General features: G+C 50.0%; 1 protein-coding gene across 1 annotated transcript; it reads right to left on the bottom strand.

Annotated features, from left to right (window-relative positions):
* Nucleotides 1-1,802: 1,802 nt before the first annotated feature.
* Nucleotides 1,803-22,982, bottom strand: KCNJ5 (potassium inwardly rectifying channel subfamily J member 5). Its single transcript, XM_068994829.1, has 3 exons — nucleotides 22,543-22,982; nucleotides 13,987-14,933; nucleotides 1,803-2,541 (listed from the first exon to the last, which is right to left on the bottom strand). Exons 2-3 carry the CDS (start codon nucleotides 14,924-14,926, stop codon nucleotides 2,195-2,197), a joined length of 1,287 nt encoding a protein of 428 aa, XP_068850930.1. The 5' UTR covers nucleotides 14,927-14,933; nucleotides 22,543-22,982; the 3' UTR covers nucleotides 1,803-2,194.
* Between the last annotated feature and the right edge of the window lie 250 nt (nucleotides 22,983-23,232).

The following is a 23,232-nucleotide window of genomic DNA, read 5'->3' as shown; positions in this document are numbered from 1 at the left end:
CCAGCCTTCAGCAACAACCCAAATTCCTTACATGAGGATATATGAATTCCCAGACTTGACACGCTTAGGAAGGAGCAGTTTTGTGGGATGAAATCTTGAGCGCAGTGAGCAGACAAAAGAGCTTTTGGGATATTTGCAGGTGGCCACCTTCTCTCTGGAGGGCAAGAGCCAGGAAGGAGGAAGGTGCAGAGGGAGTCCAGTGCCATTTTCCAGGCTCTCTGTCTCTGGCCTCACAGCAGGGACCCATCAAACCTCTCTCATGGTCAGCTGAGCTGGACGAGGCAGTTCGTTGGGCAGAGCTTACGTAACATCCCTCTGAGGGCTCAAACTGCCTCGGACTTGCACAGACCCACTGCAGTTTTACTCTCCATTTCCATCTCCTGCATTAGGAGATCACTTCAGCTCCAGAGGAAAAAATCTGAAACCCAGTCTTGATTTCTGACACATAATTATCTTGCAGAGGTTGGGTGAGGACAGAAGGTCTCAGAAAAAGAAAAGCCATTCTGAGGATCTCATTTTTCTCTCTGTTTTCTTCTCTCTTTTCCGTCTGAGACTCAGGATAGAAAAAGAAGAACCTGAGCAGAAAAACAAAAGGGAGAACTCTGGAGAAGTTCTTCCCACTCCAAGGCTGCAGGATGCTTTCTAGAACTGCTGAGCATTTCCAGTGAAGTTATTTCCCTTGGAAATGTGCTGCATAACTGAGAGGTAATTCCTGTACCCTGGCAGCTGAGCTGCCTGCTGGCTCCTAACATGGTTTAAGTACAACAGAGCCATGTCGTGGGCATTCTTCCACCCCCTCAGGAAAACCCCCACAAATTTCTCTTTTACCTACATTATAAGATTGTATCTCTAAGTAAATGCTACCTCTGACCCCTCCAGATTGTATTCTCCTCCTTGTTTCCATGTCAGTAAGACCACTGCTTTCTATTTCCAGTTTATCTTGTCTTTGTGGTAAAATCAAGAGATAAAACTGTATTTCAGCTCAGTCCAGACAGTGCACATTTATTCCCCAGATAAAGATACAGTCCTTTCTCTGTGGAAAATAACTCTTGCATATTATGTATTCTTCATTTTATTTTATGAAAGTAATTCTGCAGGTATCCTTTTTTTCTCACTGAAGTCTGAGGAGCAAGGGAAGAGATTTCCTCCAACAAGGCCATTTTTTTTCCTGTGTTGTTAAAATTTGTGGAAATCTTTCATCTCACAGACTGCTTTTCTTCATTCCTTTTCTGGATGAGACAATCCTCTTTGGGAAATCTGGTTCTGTGCCTCTTTCTAAAGATCAAAATTGCTGGCTTCAGTTATGTCAGTGTGTGTTCCCATTAGCTGCAGGACCATGAGCACCTCAACCTTTATTGTAAATACATGCCTTGCAGAAGAGCAGCGAATTTTGCAAACTGCCACTTACCCAGCCTCCCTACTCCCGAGCCTCTGAAATTCCAGAACATTCCGATCCCCAAGGGGCTACTTCCTTTGTTTTAAACCATCAAATGGAACTGCAGCTGGGACATTGAGGCCAGAAAAAAGCCTTCATGGGGGCAAAATCTAAACTTTCTCTGACCATGTGTAGCCTATGAAATGTGTCAGAGATTCCATTAAAAGAGTACACGAAACACTTCAGCTGGAGAAGACAAAACACCGGATAAATATGTTAAAGGTCTGCAGGGAAAGGTGCCCTGCTCATATCAGACATTTTGCAGGAAATAAATCCCAATGGCTGCGATCCTGGAAGAAAACACTAAAATCTGTTTGTAAAATTCATGAGGGCAAAAACACTTCACTACATAGCAGAGAGGTTTTTTCCTTTTCTTTTAATTTAGCTGTAACAATGTCTACAATACATTGACTCACAAATTAAGTGAAGGTATGAAATCACATTCTTCATACTGAGATGGGACATTCCGGACTGGTTAGACACCCTCTCAGGAGGGGCAGAGTTCTGCACGCCCAATGCACACCGTTTGAAACAGCCAGTGGAGGGGATTTGGGTTTTAACAGCGACGAGAAGAGTGAGCGAGCCTTGTCCATGGAGACCCAGATGCTTTGCAGAGGAGGGCAAAGCTCAGCGCCTCGGGAAGGAGGAGGGAAGCCGAGGCACGGTGCAGGGCAGTGACTGCCAGGATGAGCAGCAGGCAGCAGAGCCCCAGCTCTGGCTCCCCGGCGGTGCCCGGCGGGCCGGTGCCGTGTCCCGGGGTTATACCGGCACCTCCTCCTTCCCCCCTCCCGCTGTCCCGTTGGCTCCGCTCAGTCCCGTCGGCTCCCTGCCTTCCTCCTCCTGCTCCTCGTCCTCGTCCTCCTCGTCCTCCCTGGCTGTCCCTGCGTCCCGGCCCAGGCTGGGCAGGGCTCCGAGGAGCTGCCCTTCCCGGCGGGACTGGGCCAGCTCCTTGGCACAGCACACGGGCGTGTGGGTCTCGTAGGTGCTGTGGAAGCTGTTATAGTCCACCTCGTAAAAATCCTTCTCCAGGGTGAGCACGGGGGTGAAGCGGTGTCCCCACAGCACCTCGGTGTCCATGTAGGAGCTGCGAGCCTGGCAAGTCATCCCTGGGTAGAAAGAGAGGGATGTTAGAGGCAAAGCTCCCTTACCTGCTCACCCAACCACACCTGGCACTTAAAAGCACTTTCGTGTCGTTTCCATACCTGATTGCTCTGGGACACAGAAAAGTCTTCGCTTGATAAGCCTCACAAAAGCCTCTATCATGAACAAGCTGAGCACCCAAAGGGAAAGGGATGCATTCATCTTGGCATCTTCCTTCTCCTGAACCTCGTGCTTAAGGCTTTGCAGGCTGGGGCCTCTAAGCAGCTTCTCTCTGCCTCACCCTGCTCTGCTGAGATGTTGTTTGTGTGGCTGACACCAACAGCTCCCGGTGGATCCTGCTGGAATAACCCCCAGCCCTGACCCACACAGCCCTGAGCACAGGCAGCCACTGCCCTGCCCTCCTCCGGAGCTGGGCCCATCCCTCCTCCTCTGCAGCAGTGCCACAATTCCCTCAACAGCAGCGCCACAATTCCCTGTGCAGCAGTGCCACAATTCCCCTGCAGCAGTGCCCCAATTCCTGTGCAGCAGTGCCACAATTCCCTGTGCAGCAGTGCCACAATTCCCTGTGCAGCAGTGCCACAATTCCCCTGCAGCAGTGCCACAATTCCCTGTGCAGCAGTGCCACAATTCCCCTGCAGCAGTGCCCCAATTCCTGTGCAGCAGTGCCACAATTCCCTCTCCATCAGTGCCACAATTCCCTGTGCAGCAGTGCCACAATTCCCTCTCCATCAATGCCACAATTCCCTCTCCATCAGTGCCACAATTCCCTGTGCAGCAGTGCCACAATTCCCTCTCCATCAATGCCACAATTCCCTGAGCAGCAGTGCCACAATTCCCTCTCCATCAATGCCACAATTCCCTCTGCAGCAGTGCCACAATTCCCCTGCAGCAGTGCCCCAATTCCTGTGCAGCAGTGCCACAATTCCCCTGCAGCAGTGCCACAATTCCCTCTCCATCAATGCCACAATTCCCCTGCAGCAGTGCCACAATTCCCTCTCCATCAGTGCCACAATTCCCTGTGCAGCAGTGCCCCAATTCCTGTGCAGCAGTGCCACAATTCCCCTGCAGCAGTGCCACAATTCCCTGTGCAGCAGTGCCACAATTCCCTCTCCATCAGTGCCACAATTCCCTCTCCATCAGTGCCACAATTCCTGTGCAGCAGTGCCACAATTCCCTGAGCAGCAGTGCCACAATTCCCCTGCAGCAGTGCCCCAATTCCTGTGCAGCAGTGCCACAATTCCCCTGCAGCAGTGCCCCAATTCCTGTGCAGCAGTGCCACAATTCCCCTGCAGCAGTGCCACAATTCCCTGTGCAGCAGTGCCACAATTCCTGTGCAGCAGGGCCACAATTCCTGTGCAGCAGGGCCACAATTCCTGTGCAGCAGTGCCACAATTCCCCTGCAGCAGTGCCACAATTCCCCTGCAGCAGTGCCACAATTCCTGTGCAGCAGTGCCACAATTCCCTCTCCATCAGTGCCACAATTCCCTGTGCAGCAGTGCCACAATTCCTGTGCAGCAGGGCCACAATTCCCTCTCCATCAATGCCACAATTCCCTCGCCATCAGTGCCACAATTCCCTCTGCAGCAGGGCCACAATTCCCCTGCAGCAGTGCCACAATTCCCCTGCAGCAGTGCCCCAATTCCTGTGCAGCAGTGCCACAATTCCCTGTGCAGCAGTGCCACAATTCCCTCTCTATCAGTGCCACAATTCCCTCGCCATCAGTTCCACAATTCCCTCTCCATCAGTTCCACAATTCCCTCTGGATCAGTGCCCCAATTCCTGTGCACGCAGCCGCACACACCTGGATGTACAGCCCGGAAGGTGAGAGGTTCCCAACCAAGCTGGCTTTGAAATCCCCTTGGAGGGTTCAATCCCTTGTCCCAATGGGTTGTGGATTGGATGAATTGTGGCTAACAGGGCACTGATATTTGTCGAGCTGCTTCTCAGCCCCACGGATCAGAGTTAATTTACTTTGGAAAAGTTTAAAGAGAGCTTTGCAGAGCAAGGATAAGCACACCTGTGTGCAAATGCCCTTGGAATCACCTCGCAATGTCAAGGCTCACTTCTCTTCCAAACATTTGTCTTCTCTTTGTTCTAAATATGTTTTGGTTTTGGAATTAATTTCCAGTGAAAACCTAACCTCACAAAGTCCTCCCACTGTTCTCTCATGGAGGGTGAGAGGTTGGCCAGACTGGAATACATTCAGAACATGCACTCGATCCAGTTTCTGGCCAATACTCTCAAGTCTAATTCCTGCAGCCCAGAGCACACGGACAGAAATCTGAAGAAATGCATAGGGGGAAAAGTCTCAGTGTCAGATCATTCAGGGAAGAGCATATCACGTATTCTCACTCTCTGAGCTCATAAGTGACCAAAATCTCAGAGCAATCAGAAAACCCCTTTCCTTTAAAAAAAAACCCCGCCTTTGTGAAAAGAGGAATATTTTGTTCTCAGAATTGCTACAGACCATTAAAAGACACCCACACATGCAAGTGCTCTGCAAAGCAGAAAGTCTCTCACTGCTTTCCTTTGTTTAAAGCTACCAGGCCAGGAGTATTTTGTTCCTTGAAAGGGGAAGAGACGGTGACACACGCAATGCTGAGACATCTGCAGTTCTGTAGCACAGACTGAAAACCCAATTTTTCCCCTCAAGATCTGCAGGAGTGTTTGCTTCTGGGCAGGAACAACAAGTACAGCGTTAGTCACAGTGTTCCAGCGTGCCTGCTTCCTGGGCTGGAAGGAACTGGGAAGTGCAGAGGCTGCCATGAAAAACACAGCCAGGGAATTAAAAATCACCCCAAGTGTTGCCGCCTTAAGGAGAAGCTCTGTGGAAGTTCAGTGTCTTTTCAGGAAACTCTCAGCTTTTGCTTTAGAGCTAAAGAACAGGGTGAGGCCACTCCTGACTCCGGTGGCTCTGCCATGTGCAGCATCACCCACCCTCGCCGTGAAGAGGGCCAGCCCTCCTGCCCTGGGCCAGCTCCACTCACCCTGGAAGCCCGGAGTCCTGCTGATTTGCCAGTCCTGGGACAGGTTTTCCCAGGGAAGCTGTGTCACTGGCACTGCTCACACACTGACCTCCCTGGGCAAGGGCTTTTATTCCTGGGGTATGGGGGTCAGGGCTGCGGGGCTAATCCCATTTCGTGGTGCTGCCTCGTGCCAGGAGGTTGGAAACCAGCAGCTGGCTAAAATAAACCAGCCCTTTTCCCTTTGCACAGAGCTGGTTTGGCACCAGAAATCCCAAAGGCCTCCAAGTTCCTCCTCCAGAGCAAGCAAGGAGAGCAGGAGAGGAGACCCCACAGGCTCCAGGATCAGCCCTGTGAATGAACCAGCTGATTCTTACCCTGGTTTTCCAAGTGCTGCATCAAGGTACCACGAAGGAGTCCCCAGGGCAAAGATGGGGTGTCCTTGTGAAATGTGGGGGCCTGGAGCTCCCTGAGGGAACTCTTGCCTTATAATCCGGGCCTGAAATAGCTCCTTCCCTGGAGAAGCACCTGAGTGAACCTAAGCTCCTGGGACACCGTCCCAGTCCTGCTCCAAGGATTCAATTAGGGCAGGAACAATGGAAAGCTTTCAGCAACCAAACACTGCTGCTGCCAGCTTCCTGCAGGAGCTGCTTTCTGTAACCCCAGGGGGACACTGAGCCAGCACAATAAGACAACTTGTAATTGCTCCATAATCCCATTCAAATATTCCTTTTTAGCACATGTGCAGTGGTGTTTAATTGCGTGGGGACACACTGCTTGGCAACTCCCACATTGCCCAGTAAACAACACCATTGTCTCTGCCTCAAATTCCATTAAGTGCCTGCTTTGCAGGCTGCCCTGTGCTCTCCAGCCTGGTTAATTAATGCATCTGTAATGTCCCTAGCTAATTATTGCCTCTGTGACTGCGAAAAGATGACAGAAGAGGTGTGGAAACAATAAACCTAATTTTTATTAAGAGCACATGGATGCAGCCACTTCCACTGGAACACAACGTGTGCTCTCCATGCTCGGAATATGCCAGTTTCCCCTTGCAGTGGGGCACAGCAATCCCCTGGACTCAGACCTCTGTGTATCCCTGAAAAAATCACCTGTTTAATTGCAGAGTTCTCGTTTATCTGAGTCTGTGGGATGTCACGGGTAGAGGGAATCATTTGTGATATGCTCCTATACATCGAGTAGAATCAGAATTCAGAATATCTTGAATTGGAAGGAAGCCACAAGGATCACCCAGTGCAGCTCCTGGCTGCAAACAGACCCAGATCTGGGTGCCTCACCAGCTGTGACATCGCTGCTCTTCCGTATCACTCATGCAGCCCTGAAGCCCTGACACTTCGAGGAGCACAAGAACTCAAGACAGATTCCAAACTCTCCAAATTTCTTGCCATGTTATTAACCATAGTACGTATGGCCCTGATAAAGGCTGTTAATCCTTTCCTTAAAGAAGATATGACTACACATTTTGGGTTTAAATGGTGCAGATACAGAGAAGTGGCATTTGGAGGTTTCATTTAAACAAACTTCATGCCAAAAGAATACAGAATCCCAGAATGGTTTGGGTTGGAAGGGACATTAAACATTGACACCTCCCACTGTCCCAGGCTGCTCCAAGCCCCAATGTCCAACCTGGCCTTGGGCACTGCCAGGGATGCAGGGGCAGCCACAGCTGCTCTGGGCACCCTGTGCCAGGGCCTGCCCACCCTCCCAGGGAACAATTCCTTCCCAATCTCCCATCCAGCCCTGCCCTCTGGCAGTGGAAGCCATTCCCTGGGTCCTGTCCCTCCATGCCTTGTCCCCAGTCCCTCTCCAGCTCTCCTGGAGCCCCTTTAGGCCCTGCAAGGGGCTCTCAGCTCTCCCTGGAGCCTTCTCTTCCGAACAATCCCAGTTGTCTCAGCCTTGCCTCAGAGGAGAGCTGCTCCATCCCATCATCTTCATGGCCCTGTATCCTCATTTTCCTTTTTGCAGTCCAAGTAGATGTACTTGAAGTCACAGACACAGAGTTTTCAACTCTATCCTATTTTCCAGGTTGTAAGACCATTAGAAGTTTAATCTAACAAGCAATTTGGTTTAAACGTAAAAAAGTTTATGTTTAATATAAATGTGTGCAATCTGTCCGTTATGGAAAACATGGAATGATACGAGAAATCTTCAGGTGTCAACTTTTAGTTGCAGCTTTCTCATCTCTGACTGAGCAGCTCAGCTTCGTGTTGCAAACAAAACTCAGTTTTAATAGAAACCAGAGATAAAACCTGTTTGAAGTTAGAAGCAGATGTATCAAGTTTTCAATAAAGCTGGAACCAGTCGCAGGATTTATAGCAGCTGGAGACCAGGGCACTGTGTCCTGGATTCAAGTTGTGCAATAAACGTTTCCCAGAGTTTTAATGATAATTTCATTATAGCAGAGTCCTAAGAAGTGGATGTTTTGTCTGTGGGTTGGAACCACAGATCAATAACTGAGCTGTGCCTGTTCCTGCTGAAGGCAGCCAGGGATCCTCCCTATCCAGCTCCGTTCTGCTTCCCAGCAGCTGAGAAGGTGCAGAGGAGACTGTGATGTGCATTAAAGCAGGTGTCTCACCCCATCTGAGAACAGAGGAAACGCTGGTGTAAAACAAGCGCCAGGGAACTCTCCAGTAAGGCTCCTTGCTGTCGTCACAATCAGCGGGATCAAGCGGCTCCTGCGTTATCAAAGAGCTGGGAATGTCTGAACGTGCTGACAAAGGGCAGGAGGAGCTGGCTCAGCACGGGGCTGGGGCTGCTCCGAGCTGATCCCTCTGATCCTGCACCTGCAGCAGAGCTCTGGGCTGCCCCATGCCGGCACAGGGGACGCTGATCCTGGTTCCCAGGTAAAACCAGCCCTCGTCACCCCAAATCTGCAGCTGCAGCTGTCTGTACCACCGAAGGCTCTCCCCACCCAGCTGTTGGGGGATGCTGATTTTCGGCAAACATCCCATCTGAGCCAGGTGGCCTCACTGGAGGGGTAATGGGAGAGCACGGGGGACACAGAGGGTGCTCTGCAAGCCCGAGGGTGCTCTGCAATCCCCAGGCTTCGATGGGATCCCACCTCGAGCAGAGGCGAATCTTCCAGTGCTGCTCCATGGCCTGAACCTCCTCAGTGGGCAGAGATATCCCAGCCCCTGGGGGTGTCAAGACCACATTTTTCATCAGGCTAAAATTAACTGTGCTCATTGAAATTCCAGGGAGCACAGTGATTATCTGCTGGGAAATGTCATGTGCCTGGGCTGGGCTGGGCTGGGCTGGGCTGGGCCAGATCTGCTCGGCTCCCTCCAGCTTGGGCACTGCTGGGAGTGATCTCCCTCCTCTGCCCGTGTTTGCACATTCTCTTGTGTCCAGGGTGACTTTTCCCCTTCTCCCAGATGCTCTGAAGCTGTGGAACACCCACACCCCAGGAGCTGATGGCCTCGGAGGTGCAGTGGCAGTGATGGAAGTTTAGGGGTGGCAAGGAGAAGCTACAAAAAATTTAAGTTCTATTGCTGTAATTAAGCAATACACATCTTTCAATTTGCATTAGCATATGGTAAGTTATAAAAGTTATTAGTCCCTCTGTGTTAATTAGACCAAAGAACACTATAACCTCCAAAAAGTCAATATTCCTCCAACTTGAAAAGGAATATTAGAAGGTAGGAGCATGGTCCTCCAATTATTTGTGCTTGTCTCCTTTAGAGGACATGGCTGGGCTTGATTCACTTTGATATTTATGCCAGAGGAGAGTAATAGGATTTTAATTTATCTGAATGCTCTCCAGGCATGCAAAAGCTCCTAGGCACTGGGGAAAAAAATATAATAAAAGGACTTTATGATGTAAAGACCTTGGATTCAATTGCCATGTCTCTACCAGGCCCAGCCCGAGCCAAGCTCACACCAGGTAACTTCGGGTCCCTCCCAAAGGGGTTTGCAGTGACTGCAGGGCACCTCAGGCACAATGACCTGAGACAGCTCTTCCCTATAATGGTTTAGGCACTTTCTGTAACACTTCTGCAAGGTCCTCCTCGCAGAAAAGTTATTTATATGCAAAATGCAAAACAACACAAGACAACCCAAACCAGATGATGAATGCCCAGAAACTCAATTTAGTAATTTTACCCTTCCGCTGTTCTCCCATGAAAATAATGATTAATTTCAGCATATCTTTTGTTGTCACTACTCCATTTGGCCCTACATTTACAGCCAGGAAACTGCACTCTGTCCTCTGGAAAGGTGGATAAATTGAGGCGTGAAAACTCTGCTGTTTACCTACTCTCCCACAGGGACAGGATGGGTTAATTACTTCTAATCACTAAATCCCTTTTTATCACAGACTCTAAGCCAGAAGAATATATACCTGTACTTACATAAGAGTTCATTAAAACTTCATTTAGTGACTGGACTAATGAGGCATCTGGAGTGTCTCTTGTACCTTATTTAATTGTGCTGGGGAAAAGAGGCAATGAAAACCAGGGAGGACCAGGAGTGGAGTAACAAGCTCTGCCCCCTCCGTGCCCAGAGAGCAGCGGCACTGGAGGCTGAGCCCAGGGAATGAGGGCAGCAGGAAGCTACGGAAAAAGCAGGATTTGGGTAACTGTCAGCAAAGAGCAGAGGAAGGGTAAAGCTGGAAGAGAAGAGAGTCCCTTCAAATCACCTGCCAGGAAGTCTGGTAGGATATGCAGAGTGTGTCAGCACACGGAGTGATGGCTTACAGGGAAAAACAGTATTTAAAAAAATTGGACTTGCTAATGTTCCCTAATTGGATCAGGCAAATCCTTCATCACAGCCCAGCTGACTCTGCACCACGTGGGAGGGGGGCTGGACCTGCCCTGCTCTGCCCTGTCCCTGCCCTGCTCTGCCCTGTCCCAGCAGCTTCCAAACCGTGTTCAGTTTGGGATCAGGAGGGGAAGGGCAGGAGCTTTGGCCAGCAGCAACCAGGAGCTGCCCTGTCACCAGGGTGGCCCTGAGATTTTGGGAAGCAGAGAAGCAGGGAAAGCAAAAATGTATTCACTGTGCAAACAGATTTTCCACCTTTGCTTTTTTCCCTTTTCTTGCAGGTCAGATTTGGGGCAGCTGATCTTGACAAGAGTCAAGTTCTGATAAGGCAGAGATAATGAATTCCCTGCAGTAATCCCTGTGCCCAGTTCATCAGGAGCACTGGGAGCAAGGCTGCTGCCCCCGAGACACCCACAAAGCATCCCTGGAGTCAGAACACTTGTCAGCAATATTGATTTTGTCTTCACAGTGCTTGTCTCACCCAGCAATGACCACAACAGATCTGCCCAGAAACTCACTCTGCCTTTGGCCTTTCCCATCCGCTGAGGAGCCACAGTGCCTCGCCCATCCCAAATATCGATGGGAAAAGCCACATCTGGCTTTGTGCCATGGCTGGCTCTGAGGGTCAGGCAGTGGGGCAGCCCTGGGTGCCCCCAGGGCTCTCGCTGGAATAACACCACATTCATTGTCCTTTTCAGCAAAATAAACCCGCTGTGCTTTAGGCTGGCCGGTGAGCTGCTGTTCTTCACGTGCTGTAACTCAGGCCTTTGAAAAGTCAAGGCAACCTGAACACAAAATCATTGTTTTAAGCCCCAATGTTTCACTTTGTAAAAATGTAAAAACTCCAATGTCTTGAAGGATGTGAACTCCTCAGAATTTACTCTACACTTTTCATTTGAAGCTATTTACCATCTCTGCCTTGCACTGGGTCAGAATTAAACTTAAATGTCAGTAAATAGAGCTGCTTGTTTGAGAGGAGACAATACATTACATTTTTAATACGTGTGTGCCTGGTTAAATCTACTGAAAATAGCTATAAAATCGCTGTCCCAAATTATCAGTGAAAAACATCCCCACTTTTAGTCATGCTAAAATTTCTGTAGTCCTTGATAGCCAGTCACCATTCTGACCTGCTTTCCAAACACCTGGTGGGAAGCAGAGCTGTATGTTCTGACCAGTGGTACCTCTGAACTCTGGGGAGTGGATTCCTAATTTTTCGTAGGGGTTGCTAAGGGAACAAATTCTCTGTTGTATTTTATGCTGCCCTGAACCCGACCAGGCTGTGACAGTGTCAGGATTTAACAGAAGTCCTGCTGGGTGTAAATATCACACCACTCCTGAGAGCAGATGGGGCTTGAACAGTGCCATGGGCTGGGAACAGCCTAAAGAATTTGCTTGGAGCACATTTTAAGGTGTGGAGGGAGGGATTAATAACCCCAAACTGCTTTATCAGTGTTCCCAAGTGTGAGGACGAAGCAGGAAAGCACAAACACTGTCTCTGCAGGCCACTCTTCTTGTGACAAAATATCCCTCCCCCCTGGCTGCCATAAGTCCTTCAAGACACATCCCAGCCTCCAAATCGGATCCTGGAATCATCCAAGATCCACCCAGCTCCGAGTTCAGTGCAAAGTGCCTCCCCCAGCTGCAGTGTGGGATTTCCCAGGCTGCCTTCTGAGCCCAGGGTAATTCATTTCCACAGATGTGTGCTCCTTAACACCATTACACCCCGGCCTGTGCCATCCCTCTGGGAGAGGAGCCCATTTGTAAGGCAGTATTATTCCCATGCCATGCTTTTAATTCCGAGGTTGTTATTGGTAATGACTTCCTCTCACACGTCCCCAGCAGAGGCTGAGCCTTCCTGCGAGGAAGGCAGAGCAGCAGGAGTTCAAAGCGTTTCTAGTGTCACTGTGTGACAGGGAAAGAGGCTTTGGACAAACAAGGAGCTGCATTCCATGCTCAGATTAGGAGGCTCCAGCCTCTAATAAATGTTTAGGCTGCGGAATAAGTCACTGTTACAAATCCTTGCCTTTGATAGTCTTTTCCACCCACCCCTTCCTTTGCCACGTCTCTACAATGCTCTGCTGGGGAAGAACATTTCCCTGGAAGTGCCAGGTGAATTCCACGTCCACAGCACATATTCCAGCCTCAGTGGAATATAATTTATCCATCCTCTCCCATCAGCTCTGCTTGGGAAAGCCAGCTACTGCTGATCACCTAAAGGGAGACTCTGGGACACTGAATTACCTCTCTAGACAGCTGCCTCTAGGAGCAAAGGTTTGGGATGCAGGAATTTGAGAGATTTTCCTCCTCTGGCTGTTGGGAGACTAATGAGCAAATCTGCAGGAGGGGATAACATTAACAGTCAGCAAGGGGCAGAATCTGTGAGACAGGGTGCTGACACCACTGAGCACTTGTAACAAGCTGAAAACCCCTGCTAATGATTCAGAGAGAATGGGAAAAAAAATCCAACCACCACCCACAGGAAAACCCTGAGCTCATAACTAAAATCCTGAAACACCAAAGGGGAAACCTGCTCATAAAAGCTTTTTTTGCACCTCTGACTTCATTTGCTCATCTTTAGCCAGCAGTTCTCTCCTCAGAGCTGCCTGCAGCCCTTTCCCCCGGCAGACCCTGATTCCACCAACGCATTCTGCCCACCCCAGGCTGGAAAATCCTGCCTGGAAGGGACCTGAGCATCTCAGGGGCTTGGACACACTTGCTGTGCCACAAGTGCAGCAGGAAGAGCTGCCAGCTCCTCCTGAAACCTGGAACAAAGGAATTCATGCAAGTGGAAATGACCCACGGTGCCACCACTGCCAGGTGCAGCCTCCTCCCCAGGCAGAGAGAGAGCGAGATAGGGAGATGTGGGAGACACCTGTGGGAAGGAGCTGGGAAGCCTCTGTGCCCATCCCTCCCCTCAGCTGCCTTTCCCACACCTCGGACAGCTGGAGCTCACCACTTTTCCACATTCACTCTACACGGACACAGAGTTCTTTCATCGCCTGCCACAAGCACACCCCTAGGAGGAAACTGGGAATAGGCTGAGGATATCTCCTAATTTCCCATTACCCAGCTTTGTCTGAGCTGTTAAGCAGCTGCAGGGCTGCAAGAGTCACAAAAGCAGTTTCTGTATTTTTCCTCTTTGAGCTCCTTCTGGGGATGTGTGTCCTGCACCACGTGCAAGTCATTCAGCCTCAGCACGTGCTGCTTTATGGGATACAGTGAGACTTGGGCATTTCATAGCCCCCATTAAAATCAACACTACAGCAGTACCTAAAATAGCACAGTTACAGCCAGTCTTTAACACAGAGGAGAAATGGGAAAAGATTTGCACCAGGAATTTTGATCACAGGAAACAGGTCCACCAGAGACTTCATGAATTCCTTTAATCCATTGCTTTTTTTCTCCCCTGGATCAGTTCTGAGTGATTATGGGCAGCTCCTGGACTAACCCCTTCACCTCAATCCCAGACTTATAAAAGAGAGTGAAACACTACAAAAAAGAGGGTGAAGCCCTACAACAGGAGCTAAAGGCCCCACCTTTCACTACTGGTTATGTCAGACACCCTGCCTGGGGCAGGCACTACCCGAGGACAAACTCCACTGTGTTTCCAGTCCAGGTGATATGGGCAGTGAAATCCTAACGCCAAACTGCCCTTCACTGTGCCCCTTTCCTCCTCAAAACTGTGACTGATTGTCAGCAGATCCTTACCTGTGGCTTCCACCATTCCTTCCAGGATGACCACAATCTCAAACTCCTCCTTCTCCAGCTGGGTGCGGGACATCTCCCAGAAGGGGCTTTTCTCATTGATCTCGTGTGAGATGATGAGAGGGGACACCAGGAACAACCTGTCATCTCCGGTGTCAAATCCCACGTTGATGTCCGTTTGATTCAGGGGAATAAACTCCCCTTCTTTGGTCTGTTTGGACTTAATCAGTTTGGCTCGAATGGAAGCCTCGACAATGTGGGAATTGCGGAGGTCCCCGACCCGGAACATGAGGCAGAGCTTCTCATCCCTCATGGAAATGACGGCGTTGTTGGAGAACATGAGGGTCTCCGCCCTCTTCTTTGGTTGGCTAATCTTGACAAACATGCATCCCACCATGAAGGCGTTGACGATGGAGCCCAGGATGGCCTGGACCAGGAGCAGCACGATGCCCTCGGGGCACTTCTCTGTGATGACCCTGTGGCCGTACCCAATGGTGGTCTCGGTCTCGATGGAGAACAGGAATGCCGACACAAACCCGCTGAGGTTTTCAACGCAGGGGATCCAGTTCTCGTCTTCCAGGTGGTCCAGGTCTCCCCGGATGTAGGCGATGAGCCACCAGATGAACCCAAAGAACAGCCAGGTGATGGTGTAGACCATGGTGAAGACCAGCAGGTTGAAGCGCCACTTGAGGTCCACCAGGGTGGTGAAGAGGTCGCTGAGGTACCGATAGGTCTCCTGGACGTTCCCGTGGTGCACGTTGCACTTCCCGCTCTTCTCCATGTAGCGCTGCCGTGGCTTCTTGCCCTCGGCGGAAATGAGCCGGGTCCTGTCCGTGGCGATGGGGACGTCATCCCGAGCCTGCTTGGGGATCTTCTTGGGCTCCCGGGATGTGACCCCGATGTCCATGTCCTGGTTCATGAAGATCCGGGAATCTCCAGCCATGGCTGGGCTGTACAACAAAGAAAGACAGTTTCAGGCAGAAGAAAAAGAGACAAAAGCCATTTTGTTTCACCGTCTGGACCATCAGGACGTTGTTTCTGGAGGGTTCACACTTCTCCCACAACAGCCACTTGTTGAACGCAACCCTGCAGTGACCTGGAAGTAAAGACTGGCTTATAACACACAGGCCCTTCAAGCATCAGCCGCTGCCAGGGTGATGGGCACGCTCTGGGAGTGTGGAAAAGCTAAACCTTGGAACATTTTGGGGCTTTCTTTTTGTCCTTAGATTTTTACACCCTAAATTTGCTCGAGATCACAACTTGGAACAAAGTAAAGATGCGTCAACATCTTTTCAGGAGGAGCTTTTTGATGCCTCAGGTTTTGGGTGCATATCAAGAGAAACCTTAGAAATTAAGAGAAAGCGCTGAGCATCGCTGTCTACCTAAATCTCACATGAGTCTAAATTATGCATGAAGGCTTCCCTTGCAGTCAGCAGAGAAAGGCATCTCCAGGGATAATTCAGATTTCAGGAGTGCTGAATCACCTTCTGGAAGTTTATTCGTGAGCCTGGGCTTCAAACGTGAAATAAACATCTAATTGAGCATCTTGAATCCCACATTGGAAGGTGTGATGAACCCAGGCCTGCTGTTAATGAGATCTGTCAGAGCTCACCCCTTTGCTCCACCTGACATTAGACAAAATCACCAGGCACTCTTAGGAAGGCATCAGAGAGCTGTTAACAATCCCACTGTCGACGTTCAGAGTTACGCTTACCAGGATACAAATAAATAACACGAGATGAAGGCTGCAATGCTTTCTGCCAGTTATAATGTAACATCCTGTTTACTGAGATGATTAGATACTCCTTTAAAAAATGAGAGTCTTGACTCTGGATGCAGGGCACAGACAAAATCTCTGTCAAAGACTACCTAAGGAACCTTAGGGATATCAAAGATAGAGCAGCAATATTTTGTATGGTGTTCACTCCCTGCATTGTCCTCTACAAATCCTATTAAAACCTAACTAAATCTATCACTGCTCCCTCTATCTTTAATCTTCTTATGCTCCTGTGAATGAGAAAAGGTGTAGAGATACAATTAAGAGTATCTTGGGAGAGACAATTTTTAAGACTGAGCAAAGTAGCTTCATCTTTTTGGTATTAAAAAGCACAAAGGGTGGGCGGGAAGGAAGCAGAGGCAGGATGAATAAATGAAGCAACAAATTTTCACTTCCATTCGGCCGCAGCCAAGTCTGGTTAATGGCAGAGAATTCCTCGTGGCCCTTGTCTAAGTCACCATCAATCACTGCTCCAACGAAGCAGCCAGAGCCTGTTGCTGGAACCAGCCCCGCTGGCTCTGCTCCGCAGGGAGCCCAACCATCTGTGCCCAGCAGAGCTTCCTGCTGCCACAGAGCCTGCCTGGGCCAGGGCTGAGCGCCTGCAGCCACGGCGAGGGGCAGAGAATGGGGATTCGAGGGGCTGGGAGGGGAAATCAGGAGGGATCAGGTGTGCCACCCGCTCTGGACATGGGGGGAGAGTCCCAGTGCTGTGTGTTCCCTTCCTCCAGCGGGAGCATCCAGGGCTTTGACAGAATAGTCCCCCCCTGCTCTGTTCCTGTCCCTCCCGAGGGCTGGCTCGGGGTGTGTTCACGCTCGTCCTCTGCCCTTTTCACTGCCTGGTGCAATTGAAACCTCCCGACCCCCTGGCCTGGCTGTCTCTGCACTCTGAAGTTTGTCTCTTTACACGTGAGCAAAGTGCTGCAAGGTGTTGAAAAATGACAAGGGCACAGCTTGACTCTGATTTCCCAGCATGTGAAAGCACATGGCAGAACAATCACACACCTGTTCCCCCTCTTTAATAGAGAAAGAAGCCTCCTATCCACTGGGAATCAGGTGGTGAAGAACCTCCTCGCTTCCTTCTTACAAACAATATTCTTGATGCATGTTTGCATTGATTGATTAATCCAAAATTACTCCATTTGGACTAAAAAGCTTGTCATCAATCTAAATGTAAAACCAGGCAAGGGTTGCATGTTTTCAATTTTAAAATACTTGTTTTAAAGATAATTTTATTATAAAAGTAAATTTAAAGCTTTCACTGGCACCATGGGAGAGAGAACAATCCCGTTCCAGACATCAATCTAGAGTGAAAGGTTTCATGTTCTAGATTTACACCAAAGAGACCAAAAAGATCTTAGAACTTACTACAAAGAACAGAATAGAGTAAAAGCAACCAAAAATCCTAAATCACTGGAAATATCACTCTGGTGGAGCAGGTTTGAGGGGCTGCCCAGTAATGAATGTATAGGGGAACCTTTTTAATTAAACACTCACAGGACTGGCAACATCTCTGGTGGTGCTACTGATCTCCAACAACAGCTCAGCTGAAGCATCTCTGCAAACCTTCAGGAACACCTTCCAAGTGATCCAGTAACGCAGAAAAATTCCTGCTGGATAAGAACTTCACTGACAGCTTCAGTGGCATTACAATTCCTACGGATATTTCATCTGTAACTCTCCCGTTGTAGTGTGAGCATAACCTCAGTCTGTGCTTATTGAAAATAATTAAGCACATGAATTTTTTCTTCAGAGTCTTTAAACAGAATGCTCCTGGTTAGCAGTTTGAGCACAGCTCTGGATGGCTGCACACTATCCAGCTTTCTGCTCCAAATGATTCCAGGGTTTTCTAATTCTGAGCAAATCACTGCTTTTGCTTCTGCCTTAATTCCCCAGCAGTAAAATTTGTGATATGGATGTGAATGGTCTGTGAGATCCCAGGCATGAGAATCTTCTAGGAAATCTGCTGTCATTCCTTTATGATTTTGAGGGCCCTGGGAAACTTTAGCCCAAATGAGAAGATGCTCTGAAAGGAGCAGTGCAACTGTGTAAGGACCTGGTTAACTCCTCACTGTGTCATGCACAGCCACTGCTGCTGGGCATAAACATCTCTGCCACATCGTGGTAAATGTGTTCATGCACCTCCCAGAGATTTTGGCTCCAGTCTGTAAATCCCTGCTCCCTCCAGCACAGAGAGCCAGGAGGTGAAATTGCCTCTTACAGTCACAGGCACTCTTCTGTTTCTTTGGCATTTACCATCTTTGGTTAAACGAGGCCAGGATAATAAAAATGTCACTTCTGTACAAAGCTGCCTTCCTTCAGGACAGGCTACTGCATGAGGAGCTGTGAGTCAGTGCATTATCAGCCTTGCAGAGAGGTTTTTATCAGCGCTGCTGATGTTCAGCTCTGCCCAGATGACACACTCGGGGCAGGCGGTGACATTTAGGGGCTGGGATTTGCTGCACAAGAGTCAGGCTGGGGTTAGGGGAGAATCTCCAGGAGGCAGCGCTTGGCAGAGCAGCTCCCAGCCCCTCCTGACAGAGCTGAGGTGCTCCTGGCAGCTCCAGCAATTTGCCAGAGACATGACAGAAGGTAAAAGTACAAAACACTTGAAGAAACTTCTTTCCCTGCTGACCAGGGGGCTTTTCCCATTTAAACAATTGCTGATCTGGCTGCAGTAAACACACAGATTTCCATGGGGATGGGATTTGATGCTGGAAAGGACTAAAGGCAGGCAGGTGGAGTCTGAAGATGTGAATCTGTCATCAAATTTGTGTAAAAGCAGACCTCTTTTTGTTTCTTTTAAACCTGATGCCTGTGTTTTCTCACATTAGGAGAATAATTGAGCAACTGTTCTTTAGCAAACCTCCCACACCTCCCAAAAGAGTGTTTTTTACTTAACCCTGTCATCGTTTTTTTGCAGACAATGAGTCCTGTACTACTCAACAAGCAACCAATAATACTGAACAGAGATCACTGAAAAACCTGACCTGGTTCTTTTGCTGCCTGTTAGCCCACACCACATAAACCAGGTTACTGTGCCCAGGTTCCTCTGGGCCACATAATTCTGCTTTAGGTTACAGTGCTGCAAGGGAATGAAATTCTTAATTGTCAGACAAGAGCAACGTGGGGAAGTTGGTGCAGGAATAAAGGAAATGAAAGCAGCAGCACCCGAAGAGAATAAAAGCATTGGCTGCTGAACACTGAGTGCTCATGGAAAGATGGAGGAAGGAGAAATCTTAGGAGAAGATGGCCTTTGACAACCCAAAGAAAAATGACTTTAGATAGGCTCTGGCTTAGGTGGGGCTTTGATTTCCCTGAGAAAGGCACCTTTCCTCCACCCTTGTCTTCATTGCCTGTGTGTGAGTGGGACTGAACAGCCAACACCACCAGACTGCCCTTCCACACAGAGCTGTGCATGCAAGGTGAGGAAAGGCAGGTGGATTTGGGGTGAACCATGGAATGTTCCATCTTTCTGACTCTGTATAAATAGAGCTTTGGGGTTTTGGTGGCTGTCTCTTTGGAAAGTGCTTGGGAGTCCACAGGTGGAGGGAAGGCTGCAGAAGAGCTGTGCTACTGAAAGGCAGGGAAAAAGATTCAAAGACACTGCACAAGAAGGGAGACCTGTGGCACAAAAGCTCCCTGATCCCAGTAATTGCCTCTCCCAGTGTCACCTCGCTCAGTTCTGAGGTGGGAAGGTGCCTCTCATCTCCTCTGTGAGTTTTTGATAAGTCTCAGCACCACTTTCCTGGCACTCAGGATGTGACAGCAGATTCCTCTGGGGCTGGAGGAGACCTCACCTCCACCACCAGGTCACAAAGACGGGTGGCTGCTGGTCCACCTGAAGGGGCAGGGTGGCTTTGTGCTTGTCACAGAGCTGAGCCGGGCTGTGACAGCTCCTGTGTGCCCAGAGTGCCCCTGGCTCAGAAATACCCCAGCAGAAGGTGCTCAGTCTTTCCAAAGAAAATCTCTCTGACTGTGGAGCCAACCTGACCCCAAGGAAGGGTTTATGGACATTTGCACTTTCCTTTTACCTGCGAGTTACCTCCCAATCCATCCTTCTCCTCCGATATCCTGGGGCCCTTCCATTGTCAGTTGTGAGGGAGGAATGTGACCCTCCCACTCCCAGAGCATCCGAGTGTTTCACAGCTCTCAGTGCAGCTATCACACGCTGGAAAGTTTTATTTATGTATTTCCCAAGATGCTTGGACCAAGGAAGGGCTCTATTTCCCATATTTCAGGATGTCACTCACAAAGACACTTAGTTCTTCTACACCCAGTTGGGAGTCTGTGGCAGGGTAGGAATTAAATTTAGCAGTTCCAAAATCCTAAATCAGCACCTGGAATCACTGCAGAACTCTTTCCTCCTTGCCCCACTCCAGCAGCAGGGAATGCAGTCCCTGCCTGCCTCAGGTGTGTCTGAAGGTCGCTCTGCAAAGCCCCCACAGCCAGATCCCTCGGATCAATAACCCAGCAGGATTATTTCCAAAGCCAACAAAGGCAGTTTCTGTTCTGTCAAATAGCCACAGGTTTCAAATACGTTTTTTCCCTCAACTATGGATTGAAGTATAAACCCCCCCACATAACACAATTTCACAGCTGCATTAAATATAATGACTCCAGACCTATAGAGAAAAGAGTGGAGACACAAAACTGTGATGAGGAGAGAGACTGGGAGGAGGTTTTTTACAGAAAAAGAAGAAGATGAAAACTAGAAAATGCCTTTTGAGGCATCATGCAGGCTTTTACAACTTGTTAGAGCACAAGGACTGGAGAGTATGGAGTTTCTATAAGATTGGGAGTATCTCCTATGGCACAGTTCCACCAATCCTTCAATTCTTGGAGGAATTAATCCATGGAACTCCCAAGCAATTCTGTTGTACTTCATTGTATTCAAGACCTTGAGCAGGACAAGTGCCTGTGCAAAGGATGCAACCACAGTATTGTGCTCTTAGGTGTTTTCCTTGATTTGGAACAGTCAAATGATATTTTCTCTATCAACAACAAATAGAGCCTGGAAATAAATCAATTTGATTCCACCTCCAAGGAAGTGACTGTGCCTGAGGCACTCTGCAGCCTCTCAGTCCCTGGCCTCTCACCTCATCTCTATTTTTAGGGACACCTTATGGTGTCATTGGAAATCTGATCATTGTCTCTCAACCTGAACAAAGACTGGGACACCTCTGTCCTCATCAGACACTCCTGTTTCTCCTGTTTCTCTGTTTCTCCTGCTCCTGGCTGTTTACACTGAACAGAGAACACTGAATGCTGGGAAAGCAGAATCTCAGTTCTAGGAGAAAATCCTGCCCCAGGAGCACCAACGTTCCCATTCTCCATTGGTTAGGAATTCACCATCGAAGCAACAGAGAATCACTCTGTAATCTGCTTCAAAGAAATACAATAAAACTGTTGAACCACTTCATGCTTCTGCAGTACCTTGCAACAAAGAGTTCGCAGATAGACTGCCCAAACACAGACTCTTTTTGCCCCAAGGCCTTCAGCAGTGCTCGAACCGGCTGCAGAAAGGGCACAGGAGTCACAGAGGGACAAACCCACCTCAGACCAAGCTGCTGGCCGAGGGCCCGTGCTCACCCCGAGTGTCCAGGTGCCTCTCCTGACCTCAAACCCAATAGAAAGTGGGTGACTTAAATAGTGCAGTCTGGAGATTTGCCTTGGAATATAACTCCAAAGCTCTGTTTGCCCTTTTTTTGCAAATAAATGGGCTGGAACTTTCCAGGGATGGAGAATATTCTGCCACGGGAATCAGAAATGATCCTGATCCTTTATCTCCAGCTGGGTAGGAATGGTGAGGCAAAGAACTGAACCCCAGAAGTGAAATAACCCCCCAGCACACACACTGCCCCACACACTCCCCACCTTCTCGGGGAGATCCTGGCTGCTCGGCCTGGTCAGAGAACCAGTGAGAAAAGCCAGCTTGGATTCCCCTGAGCCCCTCTTTCACAAATCCAAGGTCTACTTTAAAGTGAAAGGGCGCAGGAGGAAGCAGCTGCTTGATGACAGAATCTCCAAAAGCCAGAGGTAAGGTTTTGGGACAGCTTCTGCCAGTTCTCAGCTGGTTCCTGAAACTCCCTGCTCAAGCCCAAGGAAGAGATGCTGTGTAAAAGTTAACCTGATGCTCCCAAGCACCATGTGCTGGCACAGTGAGAACCCCAGGCGCCTTTCTGAGTGATGCAACAGGACACTGGTAAAAAAATCAGTCATGCTTTTACCTCCCAGAGCCATAACCCCCGAGGGATTCCCAGTGCTCTGCATTCCCTGTCCCCTCCAAGGGCTGAACATGCCACTTCCTCATCTGGAGACTGCCCTGCCAGGGCTCTGTAACTCCAAGCTGACTGGCAAGTATCCTAATTATGAAAGAATTTAATCTTGGACTCCAGATAAGGATTGTGGAGTCACTCCACACAATTCGGGGCTGCTCACTGATCAGTCTCCTGGCGCCCTTTGCATTCCAGTGATCTCCACTAATCCTGTATCTGAGCAGTTCCTGTTTTTTAACGTCTTTTCCTGCATCCCACCTTTAGATCTGACAGTGCTTTTGCCCAAGATCAGCATCCAATCCCTGCCTTCCCAAAGAGTTCCCCGGCAGCTGCGAGTTAGGCAGCAGCATGCCCACAGCTCACACCCCGGCAGCTTTGGGCACAGGAGCCTGGCATCCCGCTGGCCCAACAGCTCCGCGTTTGTCTTGCTGCCCGCTGGGCTCCCGATCCTTTGCAGCCGGAGAAGACCGGGAGTGACCTGGAATAACAAAGGAATCGGTAACTTACTTGCTACGAGCGGCTCCGCATCAGAGTCGCGCCTGGGCTCCGGAGGGCAGCTGGCCGGGGGCAGGAGCGGGGCCGGGAGCTGCTGCGGGAGCAGCGGCCGGTCCATGCCATCACCAGGGAGCCGGGATCGTCCTCGGAGCCCCGGGCTGCCTCCCGCCTCCTTGCCGCTGCCCGTTGGCAGCAAACATCGATGTGGCACTGAGGATGCCCACGCCCCTGTCCGTGGGTATCCCTGAATTCCCCGCTCCGCTCCAAGCCCTCACCCTCCCCCGCTGCGCTGCCACTTTTGCCTCTCCTTCGCCTGCGCTTCCCTGCTCCTCTCCCGTTCCGAGGGATCCGTGGTGGTCCCGAGCTTTTGAAGGGCTGGGGCAGAGGGAGGGCGCGGAGGCTGCGTGTGACGGCGCCTTATCTGTTCTCAATGAGCGCAGGGGCGGGGGGCGAGGGAGGGGTTTGGGCGCTGCCGGGAGGGGAGGGAGGCGAATCCCTGCCTTGGGAGCTCGGGATCGCAGGAGCTCCGTGCTCGGGAAAGACCTCTGGGCTCACGGGGCGCGACCAGCGAGGGGCTCCCGGGCGGCTCCCGGGCGGCTCCCGCAGCGCTGAGCGCTCCCTTCTCCTCCTGGGATCGCCTTTCCCGGGCCGCGGGGTGGGCCGGCGCTCGTCAGGGGGTGGGGGCTGCGCTTGTGGTTCAAA

The sequence above is a fragment of the Aphelocoma coerulescens genome, chromosome 24, assembly GCF_041296385.1.
Source record: "Aphelocoma coerulescens isolate FSJ_1873_10779 chromosome 24, UR_Acoe_1.0, whole genome shotgun sequence".
In the NCBI taxonomy this organism is placed as follows: Eukaryota; Metazoa; Chordata; class Aves; order Passeriformes; family Corvidae; genus Aphelocoma; species Aphelocoma coerulescens.
Note: the sequence above shows the minus strand (reverse complement) of the source record. Positions and strands in the feature narration are given on the sequence as shown.

Coding starts and splice junctions, on each gene's coding strand:
- KCNJ5 (XM_068994829.1), bottom strand. CDS start 14,926: ATGGCTGGAGATTCCCGGATCTTCATGAACCAGGACATGGACATCGGG. Junction 2,542..13,986: donor AGGAATGGTGGAAGCCACAG/GTAAGGATCTGC, acceptor CTTTCTACCCAG/GGATGACTTGCCAGGCTCGC.